This window comes from Phalaenopsis equestris, unplaced genomic scaffold (assembly GCF_001263595.1).
Source record: "Phalaenopsis equestris unplaced genomic scaffold, ASM126359v1 Scaffold000767, whole genome shotgun sequence".
Lineage (NCBI taxonomy): Eukaryota > Viridiplantae > Streptophyta > Magnoliopsida > Asparagales > Orchidaceae > Phalaenopsis > Phalaenopsis equestris.
Genome location: NW_018165207.1, coordinates 1 through 15,020, shown reverse-complemented (window position 1 = coordinate 15,020; position 15,020 = coordinate 1). Strand labels below are relative to the sequence as shown.

Here is a 15,020-nt window from a genome sequence, read left to right as displayed (position 1 = left end):
ATTGACATCCTAGTGTTATGCATAAACACCGCTTTAATCTGCATTCATGTCTCTAAACTAGTTGTTTTAGTTTTTTGGATAAATTGCATCAGGATGATAAGGTGATATGCACAAGCTTAATTTCAACATGGGAACCATAAGAAATGTAGTGCTTTGGCAAAGAAAGATACATATAATAATTAATTCCAATGCTCTTAAAAATCTTCTGACTTAATCCTGGTTACATATAATTAATTAATCATATGATAATGAGAATGATGTTTAAAATAGATGAAGGTAACTCATTGGAAAAATTATAAGAGTAACCATATTCAAATTATACGCGAGAAATTATTTTTTCAAGCCACAAATCATGATAACTGGTTATTTCAAAAGAAAGAATATTTTTAAATAATATAACTTTCAAAGACAACCTAACAAATCATGATAAATATTTTTAAATAATATAACTTTCAAAGACAACCTTTCTTTTAGACCTCTTCGATTTGGAAAACAAGGTCCACAAACATTCTGTCACATTTAACTTGACATCTTGACTCACATTCACTAAATCCAAATAAATCCCCTTCCAACAATCTAAATATCTAAAGAGAGCGTTCTTTACCTTAAAATACAAGTAATTGTTGATCAATATAAAAAATACATCTATACATATAAATAAAAATCAACTTGTTACAAAAATTACAGGCCCAAGAAATAATATCAAGTTATATTGAGAAAACAAAAAGATCTATACTGATATGTCAACTTATCCAAATGAAAATTGTGTCTACTATTTTAAAAATTATTCTGTCAGGACTCCTAACGTAGAGAATCATTTAGTGTCTAATGAAATCACGCCACGTGACGGTGACAAAAAAAAAATAGAGTCTAATGAAATCACGCCACGTGATGGTGACAAAAAAAAATAAAATCTGCATAGTAACACAAGAGAATATTTCTCCCGTATTATTCAGGTGTTATTGTGTGTTATTCAAGTGTTATTGATGTGTTATTTTGTTATTATAACACGAAGAACATTCCCATAACACAATAATATCTGAATAACATATAATAACAACTGAATAATACGGAATAACACAGAGCAAATATTTCCGTGTTACCGGGCCGATTTTTTTTTTTCAATCACCGCCACATGGTTTGATTTCATTGGACTCCGAATGGTTGTGAGTCAGAGATATTTTACCCATCATCCTCGACAGCGGCGGTAACGTTCTTGTGTGTGGCGGCCCGGACAAGCCGTCCCTCCTCATCACAAACATCAAGTTCCTCACATGGCGCAGGGAAGACTGACCCAACCACCCTCCCCTCCACATACGAACACTGAAAGATCCGCTTCTTCTTGTAGCTGATCCCAACCAACACATCCTTGAACAATACCGCCCGCAGAGGAATCTCCTCGCTGCCCTGCATACGCACCGGCACTCGCACCCCGCGCCCTCTCACTCCCTCGAACGATAATCTCTCAATGACCGGAAGCGCTTTCGGGTCGAACCCCTCATCCGCATGCTCGTTGTAGTCCGTCTTGATCACGATGCCGGTGCGCACGTTGTCGAGAGTGAGATTGCGGAATTCGATGCCACGCACGTAGCCGCCGCGACCGGGGGCTGTTTTGATGCGGATTCCACGCAGCGAGTCGAAAATGCGGACGTTCTCTGCTATCACGTGGGCGATGCCGCCGGACATTTCACTGCCGATGGAAAGCCCGGCGCTGAGGAAGAAGGAATGTGGAGTGAAAAATTGTTTGAGATGTGGTAAAAGGAGAGGGAGGGGTAAGGTTATGACCTGATGATGGAGCGAAGGGTGACGTTACGAATTATGATGTTGAGAGAAGGGCGAGCGTAGGCGATACCATACTGATCCCAGCCACTCTTGATGGCGATGCCGTCGTCCCCCACGCTGATGAAACAGTTCTCTATCAACACGTTTTTGCAGGAATCTGTGTGTTGAGATAAATGTAGTGATACTATTCTTACATATCACTTAATTCCTATGTATTTATATATAAAACATCTAAATTTTAATAAATAAATACATGCATGCATGCATGCATACATATACATACATGCATGCATCCATATATATATATATATATGAAATCACAAAATGTGCAACTTTTACCTATTTTTACCACAAGCTAATACGCATAGGTAGTGAAATTTTATCTAAAATTTTGTTATTATATATAATCATTAAACTCGAGATTACACCATTAGGACCAACAATATGATAATTACATGAGGATCCATTTTCATCAATTTTTGTGATGATTTATTTGTTCAATCAGTATGTTAAAATGTCATTGATGATCGTCAAATAGCATAGAGAAGTTCTTTTAAAAATCTAAGTTTACTCCTGCATCTCATCAATCAAAAGTACCATAGGCTTATAAGAAAATTTTATAAGATGGTGGTGATACTTGTAATGTTTTATGATGCAGAATGTTGGTCTGTCAAAGAGAAGAATAGAATTAAGTTGAAGTGTTGTTGAGATGAGAATGCTCAGGTGGATGAGCGGTTTTACACTTAGAGACAATATGAAATGAATATACCAACTGATGACCCTGTTATTAGTGCAGATGTTTTAAATTTGACTTATGTTCAAAAGGCAGAGATAGATCTAAAAAGACTTAAGCATGTTGTATAAAAAATAATCTTAATTTATTAAAATTAAATGAAGATATGGCACTCAATAGGACACAATGGAGAAAAAAATTCATGTATCCAACCAATAAATAATTTAAAGGCTTGTTGTTATTGTTGTTGTTGTTGTGTCTCATCAATCAAAACCATCAATAAATACAAGATATTATCAATAATTCATGAAATTAAATTCAAGCTACTTAAAATTCTCTATCTTTTGTAATTACAAATATCTTCTCATACAAGTTAATCAATATGAACATTTTCAGGATGAACAATATATATTGAAAATTCTTAAATCGTGCATGCCACTAAATTTAATACGCTAAAGAAAATGAATAACTTTAATCTTCCATGTAAAGGTTCTAACATGATTTTCTTTATTATCTAGAGAATGTCAATTCTCCTCCTAGGCAGAGAGAAAATCATTATGCCCAAATTTAGAGGAGAAAATTGTTCGACTCGAATTTTCTCATCAACTCTTTTGACCACATAGTAAGCATGAAAAGAAACGGTTTAATAGTTTAGTTTTGTCTCTGTTATTCTTAACTCTATAGAAAATTTCATTTACATGACTAATATTTCAGTATTTTACATTATCAATATGTATTTAGCCTACCTTGTCTTAATATCTCACTTGTTTAATTTGTTGTATCAGCAGCCAAAATAAAATTGTCACAGCTGATTATTAGTGATGATGATTTTAGTCAAGCCTGAATATTCAATACGCATCATCTTATCATTTGATACGAACCAATTTAAATGATTTTATTTTACATTCTTTTTACCAATGAAACTTAAAATTGACTATATAACACTTCATATTCTGCTCGCCTGAAAGTCATTGTTCCGCAAGTGAAAATACATGTGTTTCAGAAGCCTATAAATCTCATTAATAACAAAGGAACAGAAGTTGCACGGTAGCTTACCTGGATCAATACCATCCGTGTTTGGAGCTTCACGGAGTGGAGCCAAGATGGTGAGACCTGAAAAGGTCGCATTTCTGCAGTCATAGGGATGAATGGTCCAGAAAGGAGAATTACGAAGAGTAATGTTGGAGATCACAATGTCTTTAGACCACATGAACTGCACAAGAGAACCTCTAGTATAATTAAGTAGCTTATTCTTATGCTTAATCCACCATGATTGACCTTGCCCGTCAATTATGCCGTTGTATCCTGTTCAGAATGTTGGGAGAAGTTTGTTAGTATCACTACTTAGAATTCTCCTCGGAAGTTTGCTGAACTGTTAATAAGTAGAATTGATATATGCTGAGAAACTCCTTGATTGTATATTTGATGGTCAGTTTCATGATTCATCATGGTATTCTAACAGTATGGAATGTGTTGTATTATGAAAACATAATTATGATATAAATTTAATTATAATTAAAATTATTTTAAGTATGAATAAATAAGTTTAATCATTATGAAAAAGTAAAAGCTCATAATAAGTTTAAGCTGTATTAATTAGGTTATGAAAAGATAATCTTAATAATGATAAATTAAATAATAATAAAATATTTTAATTTAAATTTACTGAATTATTGTGATGGTGTTTATCTTCTGTTGATCTTTTAGGCTTAATTTGGAACAGTTTTATAAAGTTTAGCTTTATGGAAAACGTTATAAATTAATTTTTAAATTGTTTGGTCCTACTGCTTATCTAAAAATGCTTCTAACCAAATTCCATTTATTTGTTATTTCGGAATGCAATTCTCGCCTGACTTTAAAAGGCTGCTTTTCATAAAACAGTTTTTAAAAATGGTTTACAAAAACAATAGCCCAGTCAAACAAAGCATTGATCAATTTAAGCCCTAAGCCGATATAAGCCGAATTTAAATTTATCAGGCTTAAATAATGCCAGGCCCACCTTAAGCATAGAGCTCTGGCTAAAGTAGACTCTTGGGTGAGATAATTGTCCTGTCTTATCCCTATATTTGAAGAGAGATGGTTTCCATGACTCAATACGGAAATTAACCAATGATTCATACCAGCATTCCCTGGGAAAAAAAGATGCTTAATTTTTCAAGTAAAATGCAACAAAGTCCAAAACTTTTTTTTTTAAACTTTGCACCAATACTCTCCCATTTAGAAAATACTCTAATCGTACACCAAAATTGAAGCCCCGACAAACTCACATTCAGAGAGTCCGAATCAGATTGAAAATCACTTCTCCTAAATTCTTAGCAATTGTATTCTAAAATATGTTGTTACTATAATTGTATAAAGTGGAAATATATCTCAAATATTTCTGCAGGAGCTCTGTTGAGCTTCCCTTTAATAGCTACTTTTCTTTATGATTCCTCATTAATATCTCAAAAATCAACAAAATTTTGTAAAGATTATCAAATATAAAACGGCTTAAAATTTTGATTTTTAAAAAAGAGAATGAAGATAGGTGTTGGGCATGAATGCTCAAACCTGTAATCATAACATCCTCAAGATGCTGACCATGGATCAGGCTTCCATATCGAGGTCCTATATGCTCCCTTCCGTATCCATAAGAAGGCAATGGACGCAATACAGGCCAGTAATTCTCATCCTGTAACAGTGAAAGGAATGATGACTCTGCAGTAAATAAGAGTTGTGCACTTCGCATACAAAGATAAGAACAATTATAATATCATATAGAGAATTGTCTCATTAATAAGCAACACTGCAAGGAAATCACGATAAATGTCTTTAGTAAAATGGTACACTGTAGAAATCAAAAGGCACATTATCGTCATTATTATGTTCAATTTTTTTTTGGATCAGTTTGCTTTTTTCTGTTCATTTTAATTGAATCTTATATCATAAATCTCATGCACAAACCTCTTTGTCCTTTTATTACTTTTCAACTTTTATTTTCCTCTTTATTCTTCCACACTAGTTCTATTTACCCAGCTTATTGGTATATCTTCTACATTCAATTGTCCATGCCAAAATTACTGATGCCCGCATTCAACAACCTCATAGTCAATAGGTCATAAGCCCACCACTTTTTAATGTAAGCATTGCTCGTTTAATTTTCTTTTTTTTAATTTTTTCACAGGTTTATGTTAACAATCTCCTTGACGTCAAACATTTAACATAGCTGTAATTAGCGACTTTTCTGCCCAACATATAAATCCATATAGCATAATGACTCTTGAGTGCTTTTTATTAATGTTTTACCTTCAAATCTCTGTAATATTATCTTACAATATAGTTATATTGAGGCACTTCCTTATTTAACTACTTAGTTTTTAACTCTAATATTTATATGAAGTTTATATTAGATCTAAGATATAGGCCTTTGTACTTTATATTAAAAATATTAAAATATAGCTGCAAAAAGTTAAAAAAATGTCACCCTTTCAAAAATTCTTTCAAACACGATAACGATGGTTGTAATTTTGGTAATGTAATTCAAGCATGATGACAATAGTTGTAATTTTGGAGATGTAATATGGTGATGTAGGAATACAGGTAGTTGGTCGCTATCCATAAACTCAAGTTTTATAGATGAAAAGGAATTTTATCATATACATAACCCATGGTTGGTCTCTTTTTGGTTCACCTAGGCTCTGTTTGGCGCAGCTGCAGCTGCGCTGCCCCAGGAAGTTGCTGCGGGGAAGCTGGCTGTCTGTTTGGAGCAGCCGTGTGAAAACAGCTGTGGGGCAGTTCTTTCTGAAAAAATGACCATGTTGTCCCTATTCGATAAAACTGTTTAAAACAGAACTGTGAGAGTGGCATATTTGATACTTCTGAAGCTGAATTTCAGTTTGAAACAGTTCAAAAATTCAGATGCCCAACTAAAAAATTCAGATGCCCAACTAATGCCCAACTAACTTGACGGTGAATACGGATGGTGATAAAGGAAGAGGAAAAAACAACAATTCATGAAAACCATAGCCAAAATTTCATAAACTATCTTTCCAATGAAAACCACATGTAGTATCACTAATAAATTGCAGTGGCATTAAATGGTATTATGCATATTTGCTACTAGCTGTGAGGCCAAACAAAAAAAAATGAAAAAAATGTCTCGCATCACTGTCTCATTCTGTCTACTTTTTTGCCTCATTTCACAATGTGTGTGTGTGTGAAATATACTTCTCTTCTCATCAGAATGTCACAGGTGGTACCACAAGTAAATTTAAGTGGCTTTGAATCAAATTAGACATATTTGCTACCAGCTGTGAGGCCAAAAAATAAGAGAAAATGACTCGCATCAATGTCTCATTCTTGCTACTTCTCTGTCTCATTTCACATTGTGTAGAAATATCGTTCTCTCATCACCAGAATGCCTTAGGTGATATCACTAGTAAATTTCAATGATATGGAATGAAATTATACATATTTGCTACTAGCAGTGAGACAAAAAAAAAAAAAAAACCAGGGAAAGATCCACCACAGCAAAACTATCACTATATAAAAGCACCAAACCAAAAAAATACAGTTGAATCTACACAGTGCAAAGCAGCGAGAAATGAAAATGTCTCAAAAAATATAGGGAGAGGAGATACCACAATAATGTGGACTCCGGCACGTCGATTAGGGCAGGTGAAGATAAAGCTCCACTGAAAATAGAAAGAGCACAAACAGAAATGCGGGGTATGCGCATAAAAATCTTGAGAGTAAACGACGAAATTTCGTGGCCAGCTATCACGACGTACTAAAACAGCCGCCCCAAACAGAGCCTTACCCAGCAAAAAAGTGGTGTTAAAGCCAATAATTCTAATAGAATCAAGTGATTCATGAGATTTGTATCTTAGCCATCTTCCACTATATTTGAGCAAAGGTTCAAGGGCTTACAATTCTTACAACACTTCACATGATTGAGTAGGATTTTGGCGTATAATAATTAATGATGTTGAAAAGCTTTCATTTGAGAAGTGACGTTGATGTAAAGAGCTCTCTTGTGATTAGAAAATGTTTAAACTATATGAGGCTATGGGTATAATCTCATACCAAACTGTTAAAAAATATGTTGATGTAAAAATACCAAATAGTTGGCCTTTACAAATAGGCTTATGTTTGTGGATTGAAAATGGCTTAAGCACTATTATATATAGCAAAAGTTCTATTTCTTTTATTGGATTGTTCTGATAAACAATTCTTTCCTTTCTCATCGACAAACTTTTTCAAACTGAATCATGTAAATTTTGGAGCCTTATTTTCTCCGCATTATTTAATTTTGTAAGCACATCATTTTTTGCCCAAGTTGAGGTTTTTGGTTCAAATATTTTGGGGCCCTCATTATAATAAATTTGCACCAAAGTACAATTCTTTGAATGATGACTGTGAAGTACAAAATTAAATGATTTAATAAGTCAAATAATTTTTGGCCTTTTATGAACTAAGATACGTGAAATTCATACGCATAAAATTACTCATGGGACATTCAAAGATGCCAATAATGATGAGTGAAAATGAAAAGTAAAAAAAAAAAAAGAATAAAAATAATCAGATGGTCCATTTATATTTAGCAGATGAAGTTTTGGCAAAGACGTCGACAAAGACAACTGTGAAAGATATATGACTCAAACTAGACACTATTCATAAACTTAAATAAACTCAATCATAACTGTATTGTTATGCCTGCAATAAATTATACCATCAAATCACATCTAAGTTATTATAGCTCAGTTATTCACATTTAGGTAAATCTTTATGTAATTCTTGGTGATGATGACCATGTTTTATTGTTATTGTACTCATTATATCCCTCTTATAACTATTCTCGTAGCACTGTATGTTAAAGAAGAGAAATAATGAGTTTAAAAGATGTGAAAAACTTATTTTTGTCAAAAATGAAATTTTAAACTCGAGCACTGTATGTTAAAGAAGAGAAATAATGAGTTTAAAAGATGTGAAAAACTTATTTTTGTCAAAAATGAAATTTTAAACTCGAGTGTGTTGAAAAAAAAATTTAAAGCAAACTATTGTTCAGGAGATGAAGACCAGTGGCAAAAGATTCTTACCTCAAGAAGCAATTGTATTGATATGAATAAGACTTATTTTAATTACAAAAGATAAAGGCATATCAAATGAGATTAAATGGGCTTAAATGAGTAGTTGATAGGTGAACATTAGAAAGCTACGACTATAAATGCAAATATGGAAAATATTGTTTCAATTTTCTATGAATGTAAGGTACAAGCATAATTATTGGTGGGGCGCTTGACTCAGTATACTTAATATCATAAGTCATAATAGATCATTATTTTCTAGTTCTAAATCATGCAATGGGTAAATAATTGTATATGAAATTTTATTTGTGTGTAGGACCATAGTATTGTGGGTCTTAGCACACTTTGCACTTAGGATGATGATGGTGTGCTTAGGACTTTGAATGAGGTGAGATAAATGCCTAACATGAGACTGAAACTTCTATGTTTGCAAACTCTCAGGATTACAGTGCATATATTTTTCGGTATATTAAGATAATCAAGATCTATAAGGTTCTTTAGTTGTCGTTAGAGACAAATAAGTAAAGGATTGTATGAAAACTACAACTTCATAGGATGCTTCAGTTATTTATTTTCCTGTGAGCATAACGTTTTTGGAAAGTAGAGACTAAGGGCTCGTCTAGAAAGTCCTGCCTTTCGTTCCATGAAATGACTTTTTATTGTTTTATGCTTCATTTAGGTATTGAACTTAACATCAAATCATATTTAAGAGAACCCCATTTATATTCCATTGTAAACTGCCATTTTCTCCGAGTTTTTCCACTGCAGTGCATGGTTTGGTGAGACGAAAAGGCCATTTTAACCTGAAAACAACCACTAGTACAAGTTTTCTTGACTGATTCAGCATAAAAGTTAAAAATACACATTTATTGTGATTAAAAATGACACCAATCAATTGGTTCGGTGTTAATTTGTCTTTCATTCTAATTTGACATTAGTTTATGAAAATTAATACTCATAAATAATGTAGCATTATATTAAACTTAATCGACTATGAAAACATTTATTTCACAGAATAAACTAGTCAATTGAACTTAGTTGAATGGTATCTAAATGGGTTATTATTTTAATATAAAAATTAAATATGTAAATGTTTTGCAATGCTGTAAAAAAATTTTAGTGAAATTAGTAAGAGAATTAAGATTTATAGTTTTTTAAATATGTAGATATTTTAGGGTCCACTTGGTTCAGCGGTAGGAGCATGGTGTGGGGGCTAGCCATGAATCACGGTCGTTTGGGACGGTTCCCGAGCACGGCATGATGCCGTTAAAGCTAAATGCGAGCTGCGGATCGAACCCCGTGGCCCGCGTTTGAGCGATGGCTTATCACCCAGGTTACCCCTTCATCACCCCTACCCTAATCCCCTTTCCCTCTGTTCTACGCCGAATGCCTCGTGCTCCTCTACTGTTCTGCGAAATCATCCCTCCCTGTCACTCCCCTGTTGTTCAACGAAGTCGTCGCTCGTCACTCTTACCTCCCGGATTCCGTCCCAAACCTAGTCTTCTCTACTAACGTCGCGTCGGGCACATAGCTACAGAAGAAAGTTCTACACGTGCCCTTAGTGGGCAGACGGTCTAGACAAGTGTGATTTCTTCCGGTGGGCAGACAGTCTGGCAGATTCAACTGTCGAAAGTGATCGGAGTTGGATGACAACCCCGGAGGACATCGTAGCTCGAGACATATGTCAGATGGATTTTAAAATTAATATTATCATTTTTTAAATGTAATTTTCATACTTATATTCTTTTCTTTAGTACATATGGTATTTACTGTTATGTGAGGTGTGTATTTTATTTTTTCTAATGTTCTGAAGTCATTTTTTGCTCCTCAAGTACTAAATATATTCTTATGACAGTTTTGTTGAAAACAGCATTACTGCATATGGTCATAATGATCATTTATCCAGAAACAACTATCATGCTGCTATTTTCAAACTACAAAAAACAAATAGGCAGCAAACCTCCCGCAACAGTTTCCTTTGGCAACTGCTGCAAACCAATTTTTTGGATAAGTTATAGCTGCCCAAAACAGACCCTTAGTTTTTTATATGAAAAAGCTATCACTACTAACTTAACCAAACAGGTATCAAAGAAATTTTTTGATCAGAAAAGTACAAATAAAATAGTTAATCCAAACAACAAGAGCAACTTTTAAAAGCATGGCTTTATAAGAATATTTCATTAAAAGCCACTTTAAATAAATTTAATAAAAAAAGAAGCTTAGCCAAAAGAGGCCTAAGTTTCATAGCTTCAAGAAAAGTTTGAAAACAACTTCAAACACAAGATGATTGGAAAAATTTATGTAAGCAAAGGGTCAAGTTTAAATTGCACAATTTGCAAGCCCTTCATATCATTGAAGCATTTAGGGTGAGTAGATGGCCGCATGAAGGCCACAAAACTTCACTTCTAAGTATGACATTTAAATTCAATGGTGTCAGTGTGCAACATTTGTGCTTTAAATTTATCACAAAAAAATGCAAAACAATGGTTTGTGGCTTTAAAGATTTGAGAGCTTAGAGTACTTGGCTAGAAAGGAGATGCAAGAGATTTAGTTTTGTCACAACAATGAGTAAAAAAAAAGAATTATTAAGAAATTCAATGATGGAATGTACTCTAGATTACCTTATATATTAGCAAGTTATGGGATTTGTTGCATACCAGCATATAGTAAATCATAATTCTCCTTCATATGGGTTTGATATTAAGTATTACGAATCCCCACACCTAGGCAATGCAAGTAGGTGTCTAAATATTTGTGTTGAGATATGAAAAGAGGTGTTTAAATATGGTTTAGTATATGAGAAATTGAATCTTCCTCATTCCTCATCAACATACCCTCATGACATATAATGATTCATCGCAAAATTAGACTTCTCTATAGTATATGTAAAAAGAAAATTTATGTGTGTACAGTATAATCTTGATTTGTGTGCTTAATCTAAAGTTTTCTTCTTCTTTTTTGAGCATGTGTATGCTTGGAAATTGAGAAATGGCTGGTGAGTGTTCTTAGTTTGTACTTGAGATATTTATTTGTGTTATTGGATCGGATCATCTCTTTCCTTAGTGTCTCTTGGTAGTTTGTTTTATTTTCCTCTTTTAGTTAACTTTATGGCAAATCAGTTTTGGCCCTGATTGAAGCTTTCACTTTAAATATTTTGGCAAACTCATTATGAATGTTATTGATGAAGATGAACTACACAATACAACCCAACAAAAATCATTCAAATTTTACCCTAAGGAGACATTCCTGTTAACTTACCATCGCATTAAAGTCAGCCATTTCCGCGCTAAAAAAAAATAGCGCTCATTATCTAAAATTTTCTAAAGTGAAAGTGTGCAAGATCAGTTGAGAAAGCACGGGTTCTAAGCATATTTTAACCACGAATTTCCAATTAATTATCATTAGGGCTCAACATTCGGGAAAAAAATCTCAAGCGGAAGTAGACATGGCAGAAATCTGAACAGTTTATAAATGAAAAAAGAAATTACTTGAGCGGAAGTAGAGAAGGCAGAAATCTAAACATGTTTATATATGAAAAAAAAAAAATTACTTGATAACTTTGCAACTTTACGTGCCTGAATCCCAAGAATAACAGCATCCTCTTCAAGAAAGATCGTAATGTGGCTTGTTAGATTGAACGGAGCAGTGAGCCACCGCCCTCGCGGCACGTTGAGCTGGCCCCCACCGCTATTCGCGAGCTTCGAGATCGCTTCCACCGCTCGTTCAAAAGCCTCCGTATTCATCGTTTTCCCATCTCCCACCGCATCGAAGTCCTTTAGGTTAAAGACCATAGGCCGAAGCTTCGGCACGGGCCGTCTCGGCGGGGTCGCTCGTCCTGAGTGCCGGATGACGTCAACGGAATTAGTTCGCCATGCGAAGATAGACCCGAAAACAAGCATCCAAAGCACCATGAAGACGATGAGTGGGTACGGAAACTTCGCCGGCAGCCATCGCCGGTGATGCTGCAAATGGATCCCGGCACTTGGAGAAACCATTTGCAACACGTCTTGCACAGTATTAACAAGACAAAAACCAAATGGAACGAATTTCAGCGAAGCTATAAACAACTGATGGGAAGAATCGGTGTGTTTAGGGAACCAGGGCTTTGCCGTTCTTTGAGAATTCGCATTTTTTAAAAATCGAGCGCGAGGTGTCGAGCTTCATTGGAGGCATTGCTCTGCACTAGAAAGATAAAAGGTGCGAGATAACAGCCCCTCCCCATCACCCGCACGTAGGGTTACCGGTGATCAGCGAAATATTCTGCTTTGTGTAATTTATTGTTATTAAGGTGTATCCTATGTTATAGTCTTTTGAAAATATTCTTGGTGTTATAATAACACAGTAACAAATCAATAATACTTGAATAACACATAATAACACATAATAACACATGACTAACACATAATAACATCTGAATAATATGGGAGGAATATTCTCTTGTGCTACAGGACAGATTCTTTTTCTACGTGGTCTGATTTCATTGGACTGCACACGTAACTCTAGGTGCGGAGTCCTGATGCGATATATTTTCCATTCGGTGGGAAAAAAAGTAGTTATTTATAATTATTGTGTTAAAATGCCTATTTTTTATTATCTTTAATATTTAATTAGAAAATCATTAGATGATTATTGTTGGATTATTATTTCAGAATATTTTGATTATCATTTAATCATCATTTAAGAATTGTTCAAATATAATTCAATCATTGATTGATTTGTTATAAAAATATCTAGTCCTAATTTTAAGTTTATTCAATAGTTATTTAATGATAGTTTGATTAATGTATATTTTTGAATAATATTAAAAAAAGGTTCAAAAAGAACAGAACATTATTTGATTTTTTTAGACTTGTTTGTTCAAAATTTTATCTTTAGTTTATAAAGATTTGAAAATTGTTTAATTTTGATTCAATTATAGTTCAAAGATAGTTTGATATTTGTTTAATCATAATTCAAAAATAGTCGAGCTTAATTATTTGATGATAATTTTTACTCCCTATCACTTTTGAACTAGACTTATTTAAGTTATCTATTTATTTTGTATATGCTTAATCTAACCATTCAATTGAGATACCTTATATGCTTCGAATTGCATACATGACTAAGAGAGTAGTTAGAGAGCATGAAACTTATGAACTCATTAGCAAAGTTTAGTGATCTTTTTGCTATTGTTCAAAAGAGTGGTATACAATTAATGTGTTTCGAAGAAGAACATAAGAGTACAAGAAGTATTTAAATGGGGTATTCATAAATTCTTTAGAAAAAAGACATTAATCTCCTTTACTCTATTAAAAAGGGACAATTGTCTTCATTAAGTGTTTGGTGTTAGGATTGGTTGACAAAAAAAAAGGTTAAGAGAGGCAGGAGATAGTGTAATGTGATTTCAGTACTTGAATACTCAAAAAGTTTTGTTATATAGTAAGATGATAAACACTAATTTTATTGTGAATCCTTAAATTCCTATATATTTGAAGTGGAATTTTAAAACATAAATTTTGTTAGTTTTATGAACCCAGTATGATTATTCTTTTTATAGAAGAAATCATATCATAAAAAAATATGTTTCAAGTAGTTTGGTCTTAGCTATCATGATATAATGATAAATCAACACCATTCTAGTAGCATCTAGACTTAACCTACCAACTTATCATTCACGATATCATTATAAATTTATGAGTGTAAATGTATAACATCATGATAATATCATCATTTTCACTTTGTGCTCACCATTAATTCTTCAGTCTAAGTTTTGATACCTGATACAACCATAACATGGATTGTGCAATATCTTATTTGTGTGATCTTTAAAATTTATTTTTTGAGAAAAAAATAATTTTATATGTTAAATTTTATATATGATTTAAATTGAGAATTATTTGAGTACATGTTTAATAAACATATTATTTATTTTATTACATCATCATTTTATTTGTGTGTTTGTATCTCATTTGGATGGTATTATTCAATGAATCACATCCCTTTAGATGAGATATCACCCTTGATTATAATGCTTTAATGTGCATTATTCAAGAGCACATCTCATTGATAAATATAAATTAAGGTATTATAGTTTAAAATTCATAAGATTTTTCTAAGTATCTAAGTAATCTAAGAAATAACACTTTGATTACGTAGATCATATATAAGATATTTTTAAGTAAAATTAATTTCTTCTTAAATATAATTATGCTTATAATTGTATATTAAAAAAGAACATATTTATAAACCAAATTTAATGGCATATTTAAACCATAAATAAGATAAAATGTTTTAAAAAGAACTAATTTTTATTTTTTTAATATAATTTCATATAAATTTATGCTTAAAAAAATTATTTTTATACTTTAAATACATTAAAGTGATAAATTCAAGCTCACTTGGATCCTTAGGATATGGTCCGACCTGGTGTTGACCTCATTTTTTATTGAGGTTTAGTTTTT

General features: G+C 32.9%; 1 protein-coding gene across 1 annotated transcript; it reads right to left on the bottom strand.

The window, feature by feature from the left end:
* Window positions 1–1,015: 1,015 nt before the first annotated feature.
* Window positions 1,016–12,794, bottom strand: LOC110031101 (probable polygalacturonase). The gene is made up of 5 exons (XM_020734144.1): window positions 12,156–12,794; window positions 5,066–5,186; window positions 3,572–3,820; window positions 1,786–1,939; window positions 1,016–1,711 (listed from the first exon to the last, which is right to left on the bottom strand). Exons 1-5 carry the CDS (start codon window positions 12,573–12,575, stop codon window positions 1,183–1,185), a joined length of 1,473 nt encoding a protein of 490 aa, XP_020589803.1. The 5' UTR covers window positions 12,576–12,794; the 3' UTR covers window positions 1,016–1,182.
* Window positions 12,795–15,020: the final 2,226 nt, after the last annotated feature.

What these genes read in the sequence shown, in the direction of transcription:
- LOC110031101 (XM_020734144.1), bottom strand. Translation starts at nt 12,575, where the DNA reads ATGGTTTCTCCAAGTGCCGGGATCCATTTGCAGCATCACCGGCGATGG. An exon ending in CACGGATGGTATTGATCCAG is followed by an intron (nt 1,940 to 3,571) that starts GTAAGCTACCGT and finishes CTCAACACACAG; the next exon opens with ATTCCTGCAAAAACGTGTTG. An exon ending in ACCCTTCGCTCCATCATCAG is followed by an intron (nt 1,712 to 1,785) that starts GTCATAACCTTA and finishes CTTCTTCCTCAG; the next exon opens with CGCCGGGCTTTCCATCGGCA.